The following is a 20508-nucleotide window of genomic DNA, read 5'->3' as shown; positions in this document are numbered from 1 at the left end:
TCACACAGCAGACATGTGGCAGAGCCGTCATTCAAACGCATGACCTCTGACTCCAAAACCCGTGCTCTTTCCACTGAGCCACGCTGCTTCTTCCGCTGCTTGTACCGGAAGGATGGTCGACTCACAGGAAGGCAGTGCAGAAGGATGCAAAGTCAGAAGCAATTTGTCATCATTGGGTGCTTGACTCCCTGGATGACTGATCTGATCCTCACTCCAGGACGGGAGTGCCGGGGGTGGGGCAGGGAGGAGCTCGGAGTAGTTGAGCCAGCCAATTTGGTCAGCTGGGCCAGGATGCCATGTGGATTAATGAAAGAGCCTGGGGCTGGGAGTCAGAGGACCTGGGTTCGAATCCCCCTTCTACCACTTGCCTGCTGCATTCATTCATTCATTCAATCATATGTATTGAGCACTTACTGTGTGTACAGCACTGTATTAAGCGCTTGGGAAGTACAGGTTGGCAACATATAGAGACAGTCCCTACCCAACAACGGGCTCATGGCCCCAGGCAAGTCCCTTCACTTTTCTGGGCCTCAGTTTCCTCACCTTTAAAGGGGGATTTCATTCATTCATTCAATCGTATTTATTGAGCACTTACTGTGTGCAGAGCACTGTACTAAGCGCTTGGGAAGTACAAGTTGGCAACATATAGAGACGGTCCCTATCCAACTTGATACCTCTTCTTTTTTTTATGGTATTTGTTAAGCACTTACTATGTGTCAGGCACTGTACTAGCACTGGGGTAATAATAATAATAATAAGGATGGTATTTGTTAAGCACTTACTATGTGCAAAGCACTGTTCTAAGTGCCGGGGGGGATACAAGGTGATCAGGTTGTCCCACGAGGGGGCTCACAGCCTTAATCCCCATTTTACAGATGAGGGAACTGAGGCCCAGAGAAGTGAAGTGACTTGCCCAAAGTCACACAGCTGACGAGTGGCAGAGCCGGGATTTGAACCCATGACCTCTGACTCCAAAGCCCGTGATCTTTCCACTGAACCATGCTGCTTCTCTAGATACAAGCTTATCAGGTTGGATACAGTCCCTATCCCACATGGGGCTCACAGTCTTATTATCCATTTTCCAGATGAGGTAACTGAGGCCTAGAGGAGTGAAGTGACTTGCCCAACGTCACACGGCAGACGATTGACAGAGCTGGAATTAGAACCCAGGTCCTTCTAACTCCCAGGCCCGTGACCTACCTGCTCGGCCACGCCGTTTTCCCTCCTCCGTTTTAGGCCGGGAGCCCCAGGGGGACAGGGACCATATCCGACCGGATGACCTTGTATCTAACCCAGCGTTTTTATAGCACTTGGCACACAGTGAGCACTTAACAAATGCCACGATTATTATTAGAGAGAAACTCGGCCATCCAGAGGTTCCCGACTCCCCGGATAATGGATTTGCTCCTCACTCCAGGTTAGGGTCAGTGTCCATGGAGGGGGAGGATCCCAGGGAAGGGAGGAGGCGCTGGGTTGGCTGAGGGCTGTCAGAGCAGCACAATTATGCCGGAATCAGAAATGAAAAAAAGCCGATATTTGGACTATATCATGGTTGGGGGGTGAGCACGAGGGTGGAAGAGCATACTGGCAAAGGCCTCTCGAGCAATTCGCCCCTGGGACTGCTTCCGTGACCCTGGTTATTCATTCAATCGTACTTATTGAGTGCTTACTGTGTGCAGAGCACTGTACTAAGCACTTGGGAAGTACAAGTTGGTTAGCTTTGTTCCCAACCGCTGCACAAGGGATGAGTTCTCCTCAGTACTACCCTGGTTCTCCGCCTCCTCCCCACGTTAGCCAGGGGGCTCTCAAGGCTGCCAGAGGAAATGGAAGAAGCTCCCTCCACAGCCCCGGAGAGCTCCGAAGTACGTCAAACATCTTCGGCCCTGTCTGAGCGGTAAATAAAGGACTCTGATAAGCAGTTGTTCGGACCCTGGAATCTGTCCACGATTCTACCCTTCTGTCTCAATCGCTTCCTCAAAACTCCCCCATGGGACTCCTCGGACCTCGCCGACCCGCTGCCTCCAGGAAGCTTTCTTCCCTTCACTTCATCCGCTCTCCTTCAAGCCTGAATACCGAGACCTGATCCACCATATCAGGAGGGGTTTTAATTCTTCTGTTTGTGTATGTACACACACACACTCTCACACACAAGATTAAGTATGAAACACAGAGAGGAAAAGACAAGTGTTCATTTGGGAAATTAGATGTGACAGTATGGCACTTACTCATTTTGTAACTTCCTCCCCTTGGGAGTTCAGGGCTGCAGGCAATCCAAGGAATGCGCTGGTCCTGTTTTCTGATCCTTGGGGCGGTGGGGGAGGGATGAATCACTGCCATTTACTGAGCACCTACAGCGTACAGAGCACTGGACTAAGCTCTTGGAAGCAGCCGATTTCAGGCATTCTATGTGTATATCACGTATGGATATGAGTGTCTACATGCAGATATGTGCAGCACTTAGAACAGTGCTCAGCACTTAGAACAGTGCTTTGCACATAGTTAGCGCTTAATAAATGCATAATAATAATAATAATAATAATGATAATAATGGCATTTAAGTGCTTACTATTTGCCAAGCACTGTTCTAAGCACTGGGGGGATACAAGGTCATCAGGTTGTCTGCCATGGGGATCACAGTCTTAATCCCCATTTTACAGAAGAGGGAACTGAGGCCCAGAGAATAATAATAATAATAATGATGGCATTTGTTAAGTGCTTACTATGTGCCAAGCATTATTATTATTACATACACACACACACACACACACACACACACACACACACATATATATATATATATATATATATATATATATATATCTTCTGTCTCCCACTCTAGACTGTAAGCTCATTATAGGCAGGGAACATGCCTGCTAATTCTCCCAATTGTTTAGTATGGTGCTCTGCACATAGTAAGTGCTCAATAAATAGGATTGTCCGGGCCTTCTGCATTAGACTGGAAGCTCCTTGAGAGCAGAAGCCTGTTCCTCAACACAGAACCCCGCCCTTCCTCCCTCTCCTCTGCCCAAAGTACCAAAGCTCGGCCTTTAGAGTTGCTCAACGCAGACCTGTTGATAAGGACCGGTTGAAGGGAAGAAAAATCGAAGTGACGTTCCCAAGGAGAAAGATCGGAAAAAAGCCCGTTGGGGTGTCCGAGATGAAATGAAAAGGAATGCGTCCAGCCAGCCTGTGGCTACGCCAAATCCATAAATTCCCACTCTCTATCTTTATAGGGGCTGAGGGAGAGTGGATTAACCCAATTTACCTAGCAAAAAAACTTGCTCTTTGAGTCCCAAAAGGCTTTGTACCTTGGCTGGCCTGTCTCGGCCCCAAATATATACCACATAGCAGGTGGGTACCTCGCTAGACTAATTGATTAATAATAAGCGCTTACTACGTGTCCAGCACTGTTCTAAGTGCTGGGGTAGATACAAGTTTATCAAGCCAGATGCAGCTCCTACAGGGGGCTCATAGTCTAAGCAGGAGGGGGAAAGGTATTTATTTCATCCCCATTTTGCCAAGGAGGGAACTGAGGCCCCAAGGAATCAAGTGACTTGCCCAAGGTCACCCAGCGGGCAAGTCAAGATTGGAAGCCAGGTCCTCTGACTCCTAGGCCTCCTAGGGAGTTCTGAATGCAGGTGTGGTCTGTGAAGAAGGGCCAGGGACCGTGTCCAGTACAGTACAGCGCTCCGCACCCAATCAGGGCTGACGGAAAACCAATAAAAACCTCGGGAAAGGCCAAGGGGTGAGCATATCCTACAATGTCAGCAGACTGACACTGGTCGAACGGAACACAGAACCTGACAGATCAGCCTTAAGCTTCAAGCCCTCGTAAATTCCTTCCTGACTCCTCCCCTTCCACTGCACACATTTAAAGAACAAAGTAGCACATTAAAAGAAAAAGAACCGGGGAGAGGGAGGAGGGAAGTAGGAATTTCAAGTTAGGTCCAAAGACCCTGGTACGATAGCTCATAGAACAGAGTGCATATTTCTTCTGCATTTCCTCATTTTTCCTTTTTATGAAGCACAGCTCGTTGCTGTCTGTTACGGCTAATGGCTTTCTCCCAGGAGCAAAGCATCTAGGGTAAACAATCATGTTTTATGAGTCCAAAGTGAGTTTTTCAATGAAAAATGGAAGGCCGACATCTCCCGGTGGAGAAATAGTTTGAAAGTGCAGAATGAATGCTAGGGAGCGTGTTTTTAGTGGCCTTTGGCTTAGTGACAAACTAGAAGGGTACGTTGAACAACAGTCCATGTGTATACCCATGGGATACGTGTACACGTACACACTCTTTCTCTCTCTCTCCCTCTCCCCGTGCTCCCAAGAGGCAACATCAAGGGAGCTCTCCATGGCCTTGCTGGAATGGAGGGTTTGGGAACTTTTACAAGTAAGCTGACCAGACCTGTCCCGGTCGGAACTTTTCCTCAGGGAGACTTTCAGAGGTGAACAACCATCAGACCCAGACTAAGTAAACACAGGCTCAAGGCAGCGCCCGGGAGACCAAGACAACACCACGGTAACCAGGTGACAGCATTTTGTCCGGGAACTCTCCCCAGGTAACTGAAGAAGACCACACCCCTGAAAGACGAAGGGGTGGGGTGCAAGGGGGGGGGGGGTGTAGACGGATTAAACATCCAAAAGGCAAAATAAACCGGTTTTCCCTTACCGAGAGAAAATGCAGTTGAAGTTGGCTACGTCTCAGCTCGCCTCAACTGTCCCTCTCTCCCGATTCTTCCTCCACAGGTCGGGTCAGCTCTGCCACCGGCAAACCGTCCTAAAAAGTCACCTCCTTCCAGGTGCTTTTCCCTGATTCCTCCTCTTCCCTCTCTGTGCATATCACCACCCTAAGCCACCCCCGTGGCTCAGGATGCTGGCCATTGAATTACTCTTGATTTCTCTATTCCCTTGTGCCGTTTTTTATGTCTCTTTTTGCACTTTTAATGAGGGAATATCCACCCACCTATGTCTACTGCCTTCCTGTGAGAAAGAAAACTCTCTGCAGGCAGGGATGGTGCCTCTGACTGATTTTGACTGGTTCAGTACTCTGCACGCAGCAGGCGTTTGCTACGCTGCTGTCAATATTGACCCTGAGATGGTACAGGAAGGGGGTTTGTGACTGCAGGAAGAAATCCACTATGGTATTCTGGCGTGACATTTATGTGGGAAAAGGCGAAACAGGGTGCCACTGTAGGTTCCCGAATGACTCTATCATGGAGAATAGTCTGTGTATATGTATTAAATACACCATCGTTTATATGGCATTCATGTAGATCCATTTTAAGTACTATTTAAATAAGGTTAAAGAAAGCTTCCTACATAATTGAAACGGAAATCTGTGGCCTACTCTGCCGAAGACGTTATGTTGTATATACTTATTCACTGGACCCTTGAATTATTTAGCATTTCTGTGGTTATTTATTTTTTCTATTGATTCTTCTAGTGCTACCCACGCATACCCAAGGTTGCTCGTTATATATTCTGAGAGAAATAAAATGTTTCCACCCCATGTGGGCCGGACACCTGGGCGTCAGGGGTGGGGATTGGGCTTCCGTCGCCGAGGAACCCCATCGCCCCCCGGTCTCCGCCCGGTGCTCAAAACCCGCAGGCTGGGGGTGGGGAGAGGCAGGGTGACTTGCCCAGGATCCCTAAAGCCGGCCCGGGGTCCTGGAACCGTTGGGGATGGATGAATGCGGGCCCACAAAGGCCCGGCCCATGCCACAGCCCGTCAGCTCGGTGGCCGGCAGGACCTTGGGAACCTGGCCTGCCTCTGAATTCTCCCCATCATCGGGGCTGTTGTTCTGGTAGTAATGGTTGCTTACTAATTGGGGGGTTACCATTGGGACTGGGGTTCATTCATTCATTCAATCGCATTTATTGAGTGCTTACTGTGTGCAGAGCACTATACTAAGCGCTTGGAAAGTACAAGTTGGCAACATATAGAGACGGTCCCTACCCAACACCGGCTCACAGTCTAGAAGGGGGTTCTTTTTGGGAGGGCCGGGCCTAGGGTCACGTCAATCTGACGGGAATCACCAGAGCTCTGGCCTTCTCCAGGGGAGGGCCTGGAGACAGCGGGAGGACAAGTGCAGCCGGGCCAAACCAGGATGGGGTCTGCCTCCCTCGGTTCCGGCCGACACGGGGCTGCCGGGCCCGGCGCTGAGGCACGGTTCAGGTGCCGAAGAGGCATCAACAACCAGGATCACGGGGGACGGGGGACTTCCCCGAGAGGCAGTCTTTCCCTCCCCCAGCCTCAGTCCCCTGGAATACAGAGAACTGGGCTCTAGGCCCCTCTGGTGATTTCGGGCCGGGCCCGGCACAAATAACGTGAGGCTGTTTGAACCTGAGGGGAAGGAGCTGTCCTCAGAAATTGTCAATATTTGCTTTATTCACCTTTTGAATTTTTAATTAAATTTCTCCCTGTCCTGGATGCGAGGGAGACTTGACAAAACAGACTTTGGGCTATGACATCACCGGGACCGTCTCTCTCCAGAGGGCCGGGCCTGGTGCCCGGATGGGTCAGGTGGGGACACCCACTCTGCTGCTCGGCTGTTGCCGTTGGGTTGTGCTAATGGTTCTGAGAAGCACTAGGAGAGATTAGGTGTGTGATCCGCTCATCTTGCGACGGCGAGTTCTGCCAAGCTGCTGGGAGCCTTTACTGCTCGGCCCTTACACTCCTCCCTCCCCAACCTCACTTCAACCCTCCGCCTGGGCCTCCACGGCATCCTTCACACAAGAAACAGTCTCTCTGCTCCTCACGGTCAATCCTCATTCCCTTCCTTCCTCCCTCCACCTCGTGGCTCTAGAATGGGGACTCACTGTGAGCAGGGAACCTATCAACTCTTCTATATTGTTCTCTCCCAGATGCCTAGTAGAGTTGAAGGCACACAGTGAGTGCTCAATAAATACCACGGATTGACTGATTAGCTCAAGGCCAAATTCTCCTCTGGGAAGTCTTCCCCGATGTACTCCTCCCAAGCACTTAGTAAAGCGCTCTGCAAATAGTGGACACTCAATAAATACTATCAATTGATGACTGATGCGGGACTGGGATTGTGTTCAAACTGATTATCCTGCATTTTCCCCTGCATTTAGTACAGTACTTGGCATATATAAATGCGTACCAACTGCCACAATGATCATTATTATCACCCCACCTCCTCTCCAACTCCCCAGCGTGACCCGATATTGACTTTCTCCTATTTCCACTTCCCCCTTCTAATTATTCTATGGATTTGTCTGAATTTATGTGGATAATATATACTTGTCTGGTTTATCTCATCTAATGGGCAGTGAGCGACTTGAAAGAAGGGACCATATCTGCTCTCTAACATGGGCTCCAATTCCTCTAGGCGCTCAGAAAATACCTGTTGACTGACTGATGGCAGAATAGTCAGAACATTTTAGTCTCTCAATCGGCATGAAGTGCCGTGTTCCAGCACCAGTTGGAGTGTGAAGTTCCTTGTTAAATGGGGATCAGAGACCTGTTCTCCCTCCCTCTTAGACTGTGAGCCCTATGGGGGACAGAGACTATGTCTCACCTGATGATCTTGTATCTACCCCAGTTCTTAGTACAGTGTTTGGCACTTGGTAAGTGTTTTTTAAATTATTGTTATTATTATTTTTGGCAAAGCATGTGTCTGGGGCTTCTGCTGTACCTTCCCAAGCACTTAATACAGTACATTGTATGCAGTAGGGATTCAATAAATACCATCACTGCTGGTACTATTACTAGTACTTCATATTATTATTATTGCATTTGTAAAGCACTTATTATGTGTCAAGCACTGTTCTAAACACTGGGGTAGATACAAGTTAATCAGGATGGACACCCTCCCTGTCCCACATGAGGGTCACAGTTTTACTAGAAGGGGGAACAGGTATTTAATCCCCATTTTACAGTTGAGGCAACTGAGGCACAAGGAAGTTAAGTAATAATAACAATAATAGTAATAATAATGGTACTTGTTAAGAGCTTACAACGTGCCAGGCACTGCTTTAAGCACTGGGATAGATACAAGGTAATCAGGTTGTCCCAAGTGGGGCTCACAGTCTTAATCCCCATTTTACAGAGGAGGTAACTGAGGCACAGAGAAGTTACGTGACTTGCCCAAGGTCACACAGCAGGCAAGTGGCAGAGCCACCTCCTCTGACTCCCAAACCCATGTTCCTGTCACTAAGCCATGCTGCTTCATTGCAGGGAGAATTATTTCATTTGGAAAAAGGGCCCCTAAAATTTTCCATGTCACCATTCAAGCTTTAGGGGGAAAGTCTCTCTGACACCACATTGATATTACATGGCACAGAGATGTGCTCTCTGTCCTTTCTGAGAACGGGGTTCTCAGAATGGATGCATGAATTTCCTCACATACATAATTTCCCAGAAATCTTTCCTCTACCGTCCTGGGCTGTTGGGGGAGATGAGGCACAGTAAGCAAATGTGGCAGACCCTCTAACTTCTAAGACGGCAGATGGATCTTTCCAGAAGAGCAAGCGGCCCAGACAGATCTGGTGGCCCTGATCCCTGGAGTGGAGCTTTGGGAAATAAATAGCAGGTTGGGGTGGGCTGGGTGAAAGGGACAACCTTGGCTCTCACTTCCATCTCGAAGACGTGCTGAGACCGTCCACTATGTGGCCTAAACTTAACAGTAGGTCAATCCCTACCAACACGGCTGACAGAAAGAGCTAGAGTGGCCCCGGCTCCCAGCTTCGCATCAGCTTGGGGGTTTTCCCTTGGACGCTGGGCTTGTGTGAAATGTGTGTGGATCTATCCCTGGAGAGAGCCAATGGCCCATCTCCGCCGCCTGGCCCCGGCCGTGGCCTCTCCTCCGGCCCCCAAATTCCATTTGGCAAAAATAACTACCCAGGAACCCAGGGGTCCGTGGAGTAAATTCCAGCGGGTGGTTTGAAGCGCCGTTCTCCCCAATTACTGTTTCCTTAAGTTCTAAAGCCGCGGGAGGTACAGCAAACCGTAACACAAGGGCCGTCAGGCACCGTCTAGCAGACATACTTTCTCCTCCCGTCTGCCAACTGCTCAAAGCCGGAGCAGGAGCTGTTGATTTTCCCCAGCCAAGCAGGCCACTTGGGGTCTGAGTGCCACAGGAAGCACTATCAGCCCTGCGGGAGCCGACCTGCCTTTTTTCCGCCCGGGGGCCCGGGCCTGCCCTTCCACGCGCCTCACGCAGCCCGTCGTCGGAACATCCTGTGCCGCTGAACTGGGCCGGCAGCCGAGAGGTGAACCTTTGCGCGCCGAGAGCCTTCGGTGATTGCTCTCTCCCCGGCGCTAGGTTTGAGCACGGCACCCCGCCAGATCAGAACTGGGGTCCAGAACGGCACCCCGGAAACCATCGCTTCCGGAAGGCATGACTTACTTCTGGGCTCTCGAGGTCCGTCCACGGTGATTTTGATGGCTCGGTGGTAGGTGGCTACTTGTGGCGGGTTGGTGAAGACCGTGATGGTCAGGGTGAAGCTCTTTCCTGTGAGCAGAGAGAAAGGTATTGTGGCGTTACTACGGTGACAGCACGCCCTCTGCTTGGGTGGCGGGGTTGGGAGGGGAAGGCGGACCGACCTAGACCACCCGGCTCACTTCCCCAGACGCTGCCAGAGTGGAGGCCCTGAGAAGCAACGTGGCCTAGTGGAAAAGGCACGAGCCTGGGAAGCAGGAGACATGGGTTCTAATCCTGGCTTTACCACTTAGACAAGTCACTTCTCTTCTCTGTGCCTTCACTTCCTCATCTGTAAAATGGGGATTCAGTGCCTCTTCTCCCTCCTAGTTAGACTGTGAGTCCCATGTGGGATGGGCACCACGTTTGACTTGATTATCTTGTTCATTCATTCAATCGTATTTATTGAGTGTTTTCTGTGTGCAGAGCACTGGACTAAGCGCTTGGGAAGTCCAAGTTGGCAACATATAGAGGCGGTCCCTACGCAACAACGGGCTCACAACTGTGGCTATCCCAGCTCTCAGTACAGTGCTTGCCACCTAGGTAGCACTTAACAAATATCATATAATTATTACTATCTGAAAAACATGTATTCAATACCTGGTCTTCCTCCTCCTTAGACGGGGGGCCCCACATGGGAGAGAGACTGTTCTCTAACCTGATTATCTTGTTTATACCCCAGCACTCGGTAAAGTGCTTGCCAAAGAAAAGGCACTTAACAATTACCGCCATAATTCTTCTGGTTTGGTTTGAAGAATTTTTGGCTTTGATTTTTCTATTTAACTCATCGTCCTCTCTCAGACCTTCCAACGGGCGGCTTCAGGGCCTCTCCACCAGATGTGGAGTCGAGCGCTTGTATCTGTGACTTTCAGAGTTCTCCACCTGCAGGCTCACCGCCTCTGCTTTCTCCACCCCCTTAACCGCTCAAGTCCAGACCAACGGGTCCAGCCAACATGCCTTCTTGGGGTGCCCGGTGCCCGGGCCTTTCTCCCCTTTACATCGCCATTCCAGGTCACCTCACTGAACCCACCCACTCTGCAACCCCCTGCACAACCCACGACCCGCTACGTGTTTCTCCACATTTCGATTGATTGGCGGAGAGATAATCCACCTGGCTGTTCTCAATCCCCCGTGGGCACGGGGTCTGGTGTCTAAATTAGACTCCAAGGTGCTTAGCTGAATCTCCGGCCACCTTTTGGGCGTTCAGTTCGGGTTGGTTGATGTGGCTGATGAAAAACTTCCCGTCTGTTGACAGTGGGATGGTGGCAGTCTTCACTACCATCGCATTGCGCAGAACGGAAGTAAGACGAGCGGGATAAAACCTTGGTCACCTCCATCCCATGATTCCTTCACTTAAAAGTATTCTGAGTGCTCCAGTCCTGGGGCCCTAGAAAGATCATCTGTCTCCCCAGACTCTTTCCCCAGACTCCCTGAGCTAGGGGTTGATAGAGAGTAAGAGAGGCCTTTGGAGAGAGGGGCTGCCCAGGAGGAAATCTCCCAGGTTTGAGCTCTCGACCTTTCTCCTCCGTTAGCCGGCGCGGCACCCCGGGAGTCCCGGACTTCCCCAAGGGGCACCTCTCTCCGAGGAAGACTCTGACGGCAGAGTCACGGCCTGGTCCCTCCACTTCCCAGGAAAAATACCGGCTGGCTGACTGGACGTCTCAGTCTGAAATGTCAGGCACCCAGGGAGGCCCGGGCCTGCCGGGCCCTGGTAAAAATAAATAAGTCAATAATATAAATAAGTAAGTGGTCTCGTCGGTCTGAGGTTGAAAAAGGCTGCTGCCCATGGGAGGATGCTCTCTGACCCTCCGGCAGAGATTGGTTGCCGCTGTGGGGGTTTTTCAGGGACGGCCCATGGCTTCGTCCCACGAGGCTGACCGAGTATTTTATCAAGGCCCTAGCTCGGGGTTTGGCTCGGCCGCTGGCAGGAGGCCGGCTCAAGGTGGTAAGCGAGTGCGGCGGCCGCGTCGGGAAGCACCGTCGGGGTGGGGGAGAGAATCGATGAATCTGTCAATCAGTCAGTAATAATTATTTTATTGAGAGTTAAATGGTTGTAGAGCTCTTGGGAGAAGAAAGTAGACTTGATCCCTGCCCTGCCAGAGCTTAAGGCCTACGGGAGGAGCTGAAAATCTACCTTGGATTGTGTTCGTCGTCCCTCTGACTGACAAGGGGTGCCACAGCACCCAAGGCCCTGGGTGGGGAAGGGAAGCCGGGGCAGGATCCTCCAAGGATAGAGCCCGGCACTGGGAGTCAGAAGGACCTGAGTTCTAATCCTGGCTCCCTCACAAGTCTGCTGTGTGACCTTGGGCAAGTTACTTCACTTCTCTGGGCCTCAATTACCTCATCTGTAAAATCGGGATTAAGAGTGTGATCCCAGGTGGGGCAGGGACTGTGTCCAACCTAATTAACAAGTATCTACCCCAGCGCTTAGAACAGTGTTTGGCACAGAGTAAGCACTTAAGTGAAAAGCAGTGTGGCTCACGGGCTTTGGAGTCAGAGTTCATGGGTTCAAATCCCGGCTCCGCCAACTGTCAGCTCTGTGACTCGGGGCAAGTCACTTAACTTCTCTGTGCCTCAGTTACCTCATCTGTAAAATGGGGATTAAAATTGTGTGAGCCCCCCGTGGGACAACCTGATCACCATGTAACCTCCCCAGTGCTTATAACAGTGCTTGGCATATAGTAAGCGTTTAACAAATACCAACATTATTATTACCATTATTATGCAGGTGGGCTCAGGAAGACTTGGATGGATGATGGGGGGAGAGGGGGGAAACGCCTCCCCTCCCCTCAGCCACCTGACCTAATCTTTCCCTGGCAAACACTCCTCACTCCTTCTCATGGGGAAGAAAGCCCGGAGAGAAACAAGTGGGCACAGTGCAGTGTTTTCTACAAAGTAAGAGCCTAATAAATCATTACAACTTCTGCCACAAACTCGCTCAGAAGCAAAGTCAAAAACAGAGCCAAAACAGCGACTGAATAAACAAACCGAGAAGCAGTAAGGCCTAGAAGAAAGAACGCAGGCCTGAGAGTCAGAGGATCTGGGTTCTAATCCCATCTCTGCCACCTGCCTGCTGGGGGACCTTGGGCAAGTTTACTTCAGTTCTCTGAGCCTCAGTTTCCTCTTCTGTAAAATGGGGATTAAATAAATCCTTGCTTGCTCTCTCCCTCAATCTCAGAGAACCCATGTGGGATGGGAACTGTGTCTGACCTGATTATCTTATATAATAATAATGATGGTATTTGTTAAGCCCTTACTATATGCCAGGCACTGTACTAAGTGCTCCATCTACCCCCGTGCTTAGTACAATGCTTGGTCACAGTAAGCCCTTAATAAACATTACATTACTACAACCCAAACTTTCCCAATTTTGCTGCTTGGGTGGAGAGGGGAGGGGGCCAAAGCCTGGGCCCCTGGGCCATCATCCCAATTCTCTCTTCGAACGGGTTTATGGCAAGCCTAAAGCAGGAAACATGCCTACCAATTCTGTTGTATTTACCAACTCCCAAACATTTAGTACATTGCTCTGCACACAATGAGCACTCAATTCATACCATTCACTCATTCAATCATATTTATTGAGTGCTTACCGTGTGCAAAGCACTGTACTAAGTGCTTGGAAGAGGATACTATAACGAATGGACACACTCCTGCCCACAATGAGCTCACAGCCTAGAGGAGGAGATCAACTGATTGACTGACTGATTAAAGAGAGTCACAGCTGCAGAATAAGGGTTACTGCCCTAGCATAAGAGAAGGCACTCAGTGGCTTGCTGCGAAGTTGAAAAGTCGCCTCTGTGAATAATCCCCAAGGCAGATAATCCGTACGGCGCTCTGCATGCACTAAGTGCTCACTGAATACTATTGATTGACTGACTGATTGATAATCAAGAGTTGAGTGGGCAGGACAAGCCACAAGCACCTCGGTACTTGCTTCCACCACTCTCAGACATTTCCACGTCAGCTTCAGGGACCACAAACAGTCCCTGGAATGGGTACAACTCTCGACTTTGTGTGGAGGAACGTATTTTCTCTGGGCCCCGAAAAAACATGGACCATCTTTAATCTCCGCCTGTTCCTCATCCTCCCCCTGCCCAAACTGTCAGCCCCTGAGTTGCTTTTCTGCCCCGTTAGGAGCCGAGGACCGGCTTCTTTTAGGGCAGAAAGGCAGCCCCGCTGAACTGGCTAAGCGGGTCGGCCTCACTGAGACGGGGCCGTTTCCTTCTCCTCGACCTGCTCCACCGCGGGGCCCCTTCCCAGACTCTCCCGGTCCGACGGTGTTCCCTTCTCTAATGACCAACGGTCCTGGTATTTTAAGTGCGTGGGCGTGGAGGTGGAGAGGGCCTCTCCCAACCGCTCTCCTGAGCCCCAAAAGAGGCAGGGTCAAGGGAAAGTAAAGCGAGATGGAATTGCGGGCCTGCGAGACAACTAACCCGGAGGCGGATCTGGATCTGATCTATTTTTTTTAATAATTGAGGTATTTGTTAAGCACTTACTACTTACTACGTGCCAAGGACTGTACTAAGTGCTGGGGTAGAAACAAGACAGCCAGGTCCCATGTAGGGCTCAAAAGCTAGGAAGAAGGGAGAACAGATTCATTCATTCAATTGTATTTATTGAGCACTTACTGTGTGCAGAGCACTGTACTAAGCACTTGGGAAGTACAAGTTGGCAACATATAGCATAGCAACCAGCCATGCGCAGTGGCGAAGATTCATTCATTCACTCAATCATATTTACTGAGTGCTTACTGTGTGCAGAGCACTGTACCAAGCGCTTGGGAAGTACAAGTTGGCAACATGAAGATGAATGGTCATGCCAAGCCTGTGGAACACACTAGCATACACTAAGCCTGCGCTGTGGGCAGTGGGGGCAGAGAAGGAGGTGACCAACATCCTTCCACCCTTTGGGGAGCGCTCACCACGGGGAATAAAATTGGAGCCAGGGTGTGGGACAGGAGGGTCTCTCTCCTGAGGGCTAGGGTTTGGGTATCTTGGGGGGAGAGGGGTGTCCTGCCAGGGCATGAGGATCTGGGGGAGACCAGGTGATGAATTCAGGTCTGTTCACATATATTTGTTCAATTGTATTTACTGAGCACTTACTGTATGCAGAGCACTATACTAAGGGCTTATGGGTGCCGTGGATGGGGAACAAGAGGAGGAATATCTCGGGGTCCCTGATCGTCGGTATCCTATAGGGGAAGCAGCATGGCTCAGTGGAAAGAGCACGGGCTTTGGAGTCAGAGGTCATGGGTTCGAATCCCGGCTCTGCCACTTGTCAGCTGTGTGACTTTGGGCAAGTCATTTAACTTCTCTATGCCTCAGTTACCTCATTTGTAATATGGGGATTTAAGACTGTGAGCCCCCCAGGGGGGCAACCCGATCACCTTGTAACCTCCCCAGCGCTTAGAACAGTGCTTTGCACATAGTAAGTGCTTAATAAATGCTATCATTATTATTATTATTATTAACTGAGTCCATTCATTATCTCCGAAGCTTTCCTTTCCCACAGCCAGCCGGGTGGGATGCCGGGAAAGGCAGGGGAAGGGGCCAGTGCTGGATTCTCCCTCAGAGCTTGTGAAGGTAGTAAAAGCCTTGGGCAATCAGAAATGGGTTTCAGTGGAAAAGCCGAGGTGGGTCTCTGAAGGCCGTGGGAGCTGAGCAGACAAAGGCCCCGCTCTGAAATTCTTTTACACATCTTGGGAAGAGGTGGTGGCTGGAGACCAGGAAGAGAGGCAGCGTGGCTTAGTGGATAGAGCACCAGCCTAGGAGTCAGAAGGACCTGGGTTCTAATCCTGCTCGGCCGTTTGTCTGCTGTGTGATCCTGGGCAAGTCACTTCACTTCTCTGGGACTCGGTTCCCTTATCTGTACAATGGGGATTGAGACTGTGAGCTCCACGTGGGACGGGGACTGTGTCCAACCAGATTTGCTTGTAGCCACTCCAGCGCTTAGTACAGTGGCTGGCACAAAGTAAGAGCTTAACAAATACCATAATAGTAATAATAATGATAGTTATTATTAAGCTGGAAATAAGTTATTATTATTATTATAAGATGGAAAGGCTGATTATGACCATAGGGTGTCCACTGTTTTATTGTTATCTTGGGGGCCCCAAACCTGCTGAGGGTTGGAAGCTGAGCCTGGCGCAGTCCAATTCACCAAAGCTGCATAGCCCAGTTGAAAGCGGGGAGAGTCAGGGCTCCTGGGTTCTAATCTCAGTTCTGCCAACTGCCTACTGTAACCCTGGGCAAGTCACTTCACTTCTCTGGGCCTCAGTTTCCTCATCTGTAAAATGGAAACTAAACGACTGTTCTCCCTCCCAGTTAGACTCCGAGCCCCACCTGGGACAGGGATTGTGTCCAACCTGATTATCTTGTAGCTACCCCGATACTTAGGAGCAGTGCTTGACACATAGCAAGTGCTTAACAAATATAATAATAATGATAATGGGGGCTTGAATGGGGGAAAGGCACCTTTCCCAGGAAGGCCCTGTTTGTACAGATTTATTACTCTATTTTACTTGTACATATTTACTATTCTATTTATTTTATTTTGTTAATATGTTTTGTTTTGCTGTCTGTCTCCCCCTTCTAGACTGTGAGCCCGCTGTTGGGTAGGGACCGTCTCTATATGTTGCCAACTTGTACTTCCCAAGCACTTAGTACAGTGCTCTGCACACAGTAAGTGCTCAATAAATACGATTGATTGATTGATAGCAAGCGCTTAACAAATATGATAATAATGATAATAATACCAACTGACATTGCTATATGTGTGAGCGTTCTGGGGGCATGAATGGGGGAAAGGCACCTGTCCCTGGAAGGCCCTGTTTGTACACTTATTACTCTATTTTACTTGTACATATTTACTATTCTATTTATTTTATTTTGTTAATATGTTTTGTTTTGCTGTCTGTCTCCCCCTTCTAGACTGTGAGCCCTCTGTTGGGTAGGGACCGTCTCTATATGTTGCCAACTTGTACTTCCCAAGCGCTTAGTACAGTGCTCTGCACACAGTAAGCGCTCAATAAATACGATTGAATGAATGAATGAAAATTGTCCAAGGCGAGAATTCCCTTCCTGCCTTCCCTTCCTGGTCTGTCCGCGATCTCAGCCCCGCAGGGCTGCAGGCCATTTGGTGAGGCGAGAGCTAATGCCTCTGCTGAACAAACGGGCAGGTTTATATTTTCTCCGGAAGTTTTCCTTTTACAAACCAAAGCCTCTGTATAAGCGAACTGGAGGGAGCGATCTGGGGCTGTGAGGGCAGAGTGAGGGAGATCCTAATTGGAAAGAGGTTTTATTACAAATAGTTTGCCTCTCAGTGCTGGGCTTCTGGCAGATTTGCAGGCAGGTTATAAGGAGTCCTTGGGGTCATTCGACTTGCTCACAAAACGGTCACTGGCCCTTGACGATTCTCCCCTGAACTCCAGCCTCCCAAAGGCTGGATAACAGATGCCGATGGGTCTGGATGGGACTGATTTTCTTTTTTTCCAAGAAGGCCCAGTTTGCCTGATTTCTTTTCGCCTTGGGTGGGTTTCTTTCAGGGTCTGCACATGACTTTCTTTTTCCTCCTTGGACACTTCCAGGCAGGGGGTAAGGAGCACGGACTCCAGAAGGAGAAGGACAACAGTCCCAACAATCGATCAGGTCAATAGTATTAACGGAGCAGCGGGGCCCAATGGAAAGAGCACAGGCCTGGAAATCCGAGGACCGGGGTTCTCATCCCAGCTCCGCCTTACCTGCTGTGTTATCTTGGGCAAGTCGCTTAACTGCCCCAATCCTCCGTTCTCTCTAGACTTTAATCTCATTGTGGGCAGGAAATTTGTCTGCTTATTGTTGTACGTATTCATTCATTCATTCATTTAATCGTATTGAGCGCTTACTGTGTGCAGAGCACTGTACTAAGCGCTTGGGAAGTACAAGTACTGTACTCTCCTGAGCGCTCAGTACAGTGCTCTGCATGCAGTAAATGCTCAATAAATATGACTGAATGAATGAACGAATCTCTCATCTGTAAAGTGGGGATTCAATTCCTGTTGTCCCTCCCGCTTGGGCTGGGACAGAGACCGCATCCGATCTGCTTATATTGGATCTGCCCCAATGCTTGGTATAGAGTGAGCGCCTAGGAAACCCCACCATTACCATTATTACTGAGCACCTCAATGGGCAGAGGCCTGTACTAAGCCTCTGGGAGAGCAAAACAGAAACCAGAGAACGGGATCCTTGCCCGCAAAGATTTACCATCCAGTGGGAAGAGGTGACAAGCCCGTCACCCTGACCCAACCTGCCCCCGCCCACACTGACTCTGAAGGCCCCACAGTGACCACAAGCGATCGACGCCTCGGTCAACGAGATGGTGTAAAGGAACCGGACAGTACCCAAAAAAGAGGGAAATGATCTACGGTGGGCTCAGGACTCTCCTATCTGCAAAAACCCTGGGGTTGAAGCCCCCCGCCTCCCACGCCGGCCCTACCCATCCCCTCTTATTGCTCGAGAGCCATCCAATAAACATGCACTGAACATTCAGTGCAGCCACCCAGCACATATTACCATACGGCCTTACCCTGAAGCCCCGAAAGGTCTCTTTTGTCTGCACACAGTGACTCAATTAAAGCCACACACACCGCCGGCCCTGTGGCTAGCCACCCATTAATGGACGGTGGGAATCAACCCCCTCGGCCCTCCCGGGGAGAAAGGAAATGTGCTAGGCTCTAGCATTCTTAATGGATGCCTTAAATCTGAAGGTAAAAGCAGGGATTAGCCCAAGTTAAAATATTAACAGGAAATATGCCTGCATCATCTTCTTCGAGGGGAAAAAAAAAGGCCCAGCACCATTTAAGTGGATCTTAAATGAATGGTTCCTTGGTGCCGGGTGGCGCTGGGGAAGGTGGAGGGGACTCGCTTCGGATGGAGCCGTGAAGTGCCCTCACCCAGCTCGGAACGGGGCGGGTGCCCGGGGAGACCGCGATGTCGGTCGAAGAATGAACGGCGGCAGGGCCTGGAGGAAAGAGCACGGGTCTGGAGGTGACAGGAGGTCAGGAGACTTGGGTCCTAATCCTGGCTCTGCCCCCTCCCTGCTGCACAATCTTGGGCATGTTCGCTTAACTTCGCTGTGCCTCAGTTTTCTCATCTGTAAAATGGGGACCTTTTTTACCTGATCTCTCTCCCCTTTAGGCAGTGAGCCCCAGGTGGACCAGGGACTGTGTCTGATCTTGCTCCAGCACTTACAACACTGCTCCAGCCCTTAGAACAGTGCTTTGCACATAGTAAGTGCTTAACAAATGCTATTATTATTATTATTATTATTATGTTGCCAACTTGTACTTCCCAAGTGCTTAGTACAGTGCTCTGCACACAGTAAGCACTCAATAAATAAATACGATTGATTGATTATTATTACCTAACTGTATTTTCTCTACTCCAGCTCTTGGCACATAATAAATGCTTAACAGATATCACAATTATTATTAATTATCATTTGTATATTACCGCACATACATATACACAGAAACACACACACGCACACGTGCTCTACCCGCACTCATATTAATGAATTACATCTCTTGTTCCTCTTCAAGGGAGTCGACAAGTCAACAGTCTTTGGAATCATTCACTCCATTATTAAATTCCGTCATTCATTAAATCCAGGAGGCTAATTTATAAATTTCTGCTAATTACTTGATTTTGACAGTAGATTCACAGTCGTGATCTGTGCGGCGTCCCCCTCCCCACCCCCTGGGAAAAGCCGAGTGACGACCTCTCAGAGAAGAGAGGCACGCACATGCACACATATATACACACACACACAAGCCCATTCACACGCCTTCACGCACACATATTGCAGGCACCCAGAGAGAGAGATCACTAAAAGGCAAAGCGAGCCTCTGAAATTAAGTAATTTCACTGTGTAATTTCACCGTGAGGTTCTCTTTTCCTCGCAAACACCCTCTTGCTGATCTGAACTTGTTTTATGATCACTGAAAACAGGACCCACAGCAGGCAGACACTCAGCTCCTCCCCTCCACCCGCAAATATGAGTTCTTGTTGTTTTGGGTTGCTTGTTGGGGGCACCTACTGCCTCTCCTTAGCTCCTCCCCGTGAAAACAGATTTATTGCTGTTTGACCCAAAGGAGCGGCGGCCCAGCCGACGCTTGGCGGGGATGTCTGTTTACGCCTAAAATGCCCGCTCTTGGAACAGAAAGCTCTAAAAGTCACTCGACCATTATTTCTCTGCTCGCCGCTCCCTAACTGATGGATCTAAAGGGAACCGGCTCTCTCTCCACCCGCAAAATGCACCAAGCTGACCAAGGAGATGAGGGGTAGTGGAAGATTTGAGTCCATTGGTCTCACGGTGATTTCCATACCGAGTTTCTCGATGAGAGGATGGCCTCGGTCAGTCCTGAATTCATTCATTCATTCAATCGTATTTATTGAGCGCTTACTGTGTGCAGAGCACTGTACTAAGCGCTTGGGAAGTACAAGTTGGCAACATAGAGACGGTCCCTACCCAACAGCGGCCTCACAGTCTAGAAGGGGGAGACAGTAATAATAGTAATAGTAATAATAGTATAGTAATAATAATAATAATAGTAATAATACTAATAATACTGACAATGGTGGTATGGGTTAAGCACTTACTATGTGCCAAGCACTCTTTGGGCTTTGGGTAGACATAAAATAATTAGGTCAAACACAGTCCCTGTCCCACATGGGGCTCCAAGTCAAAGTCGGAGGGAGAACAGGTACTGAATCCCCATTTTACAGAAGAGGAAACCAGGGCACAGAAGTGAAGCGATTCGCCCAAGGTCCCCCAACAAGTAGACAGCAGGACTGGAATCGGAACTCGGGTCCTCTGATTCCCAGGCCAGTGCTCTTTCCACAAGGCCACACCACTTCGGGCAACAAAATAAGAAATCGCTTGTCCAGATTCTACTGGGTACCATTTCAGGGCATCACTTCTTTCCCCTTTGGGATCTGCTGTCTGGATTCCCCCAGGAAGACCATCTGAGGTGAATGAGGAGGAGAGACGGACACATCTTCCCGAGCCGTTGGTGCGAGAGCTGGCATG

The 20508-nt window shown here is 49.7% G+C and overlaps 1 protein-coding gene across 2 annotated transcripts in view; it reads right to left on the bottom strand.

Moving 5' to 3' along the window:
• The window catches only part of RUNX1 (RUNX family transcription factor 1), a 93067-nt gene that overhangs the window by 56810 nt on the left and 15749 nt on the right, over nt 1–20508 (bottom strand). For both annotated transcript variants that reach the window (XM_038766211.1, XM_038766212.1), the window contains exon 3: nt 9370–9474. In XM_038766211.1, the coding sequence (XP_038622139.1) occupies nt 9370–9474 (105 nt within the window). The remainder of the gene's footprint in view (nt 1–9369; nt 9475–20508) is intronic.

The sequence above is a fragment of the Tachyglossus aculeatus genome, chromosome 24, assembly GCF_015852505.1.
Source record: "Tachyglossus aculeatus isolate mTacAcu1 chromosome 24, mTacAcu1.pri, whole genome shotgun sequence".
Classification (NCBI taxonomy): Eukaryota; Metazoa; Chordata; class Mammalia; order Monotremata; family Tachyglossidae; genus Tachyglossus; species Tachyglossus aculeatus.
This window is presented reverse-complemented; position numbering and strand designations above follow the sequence as displayed.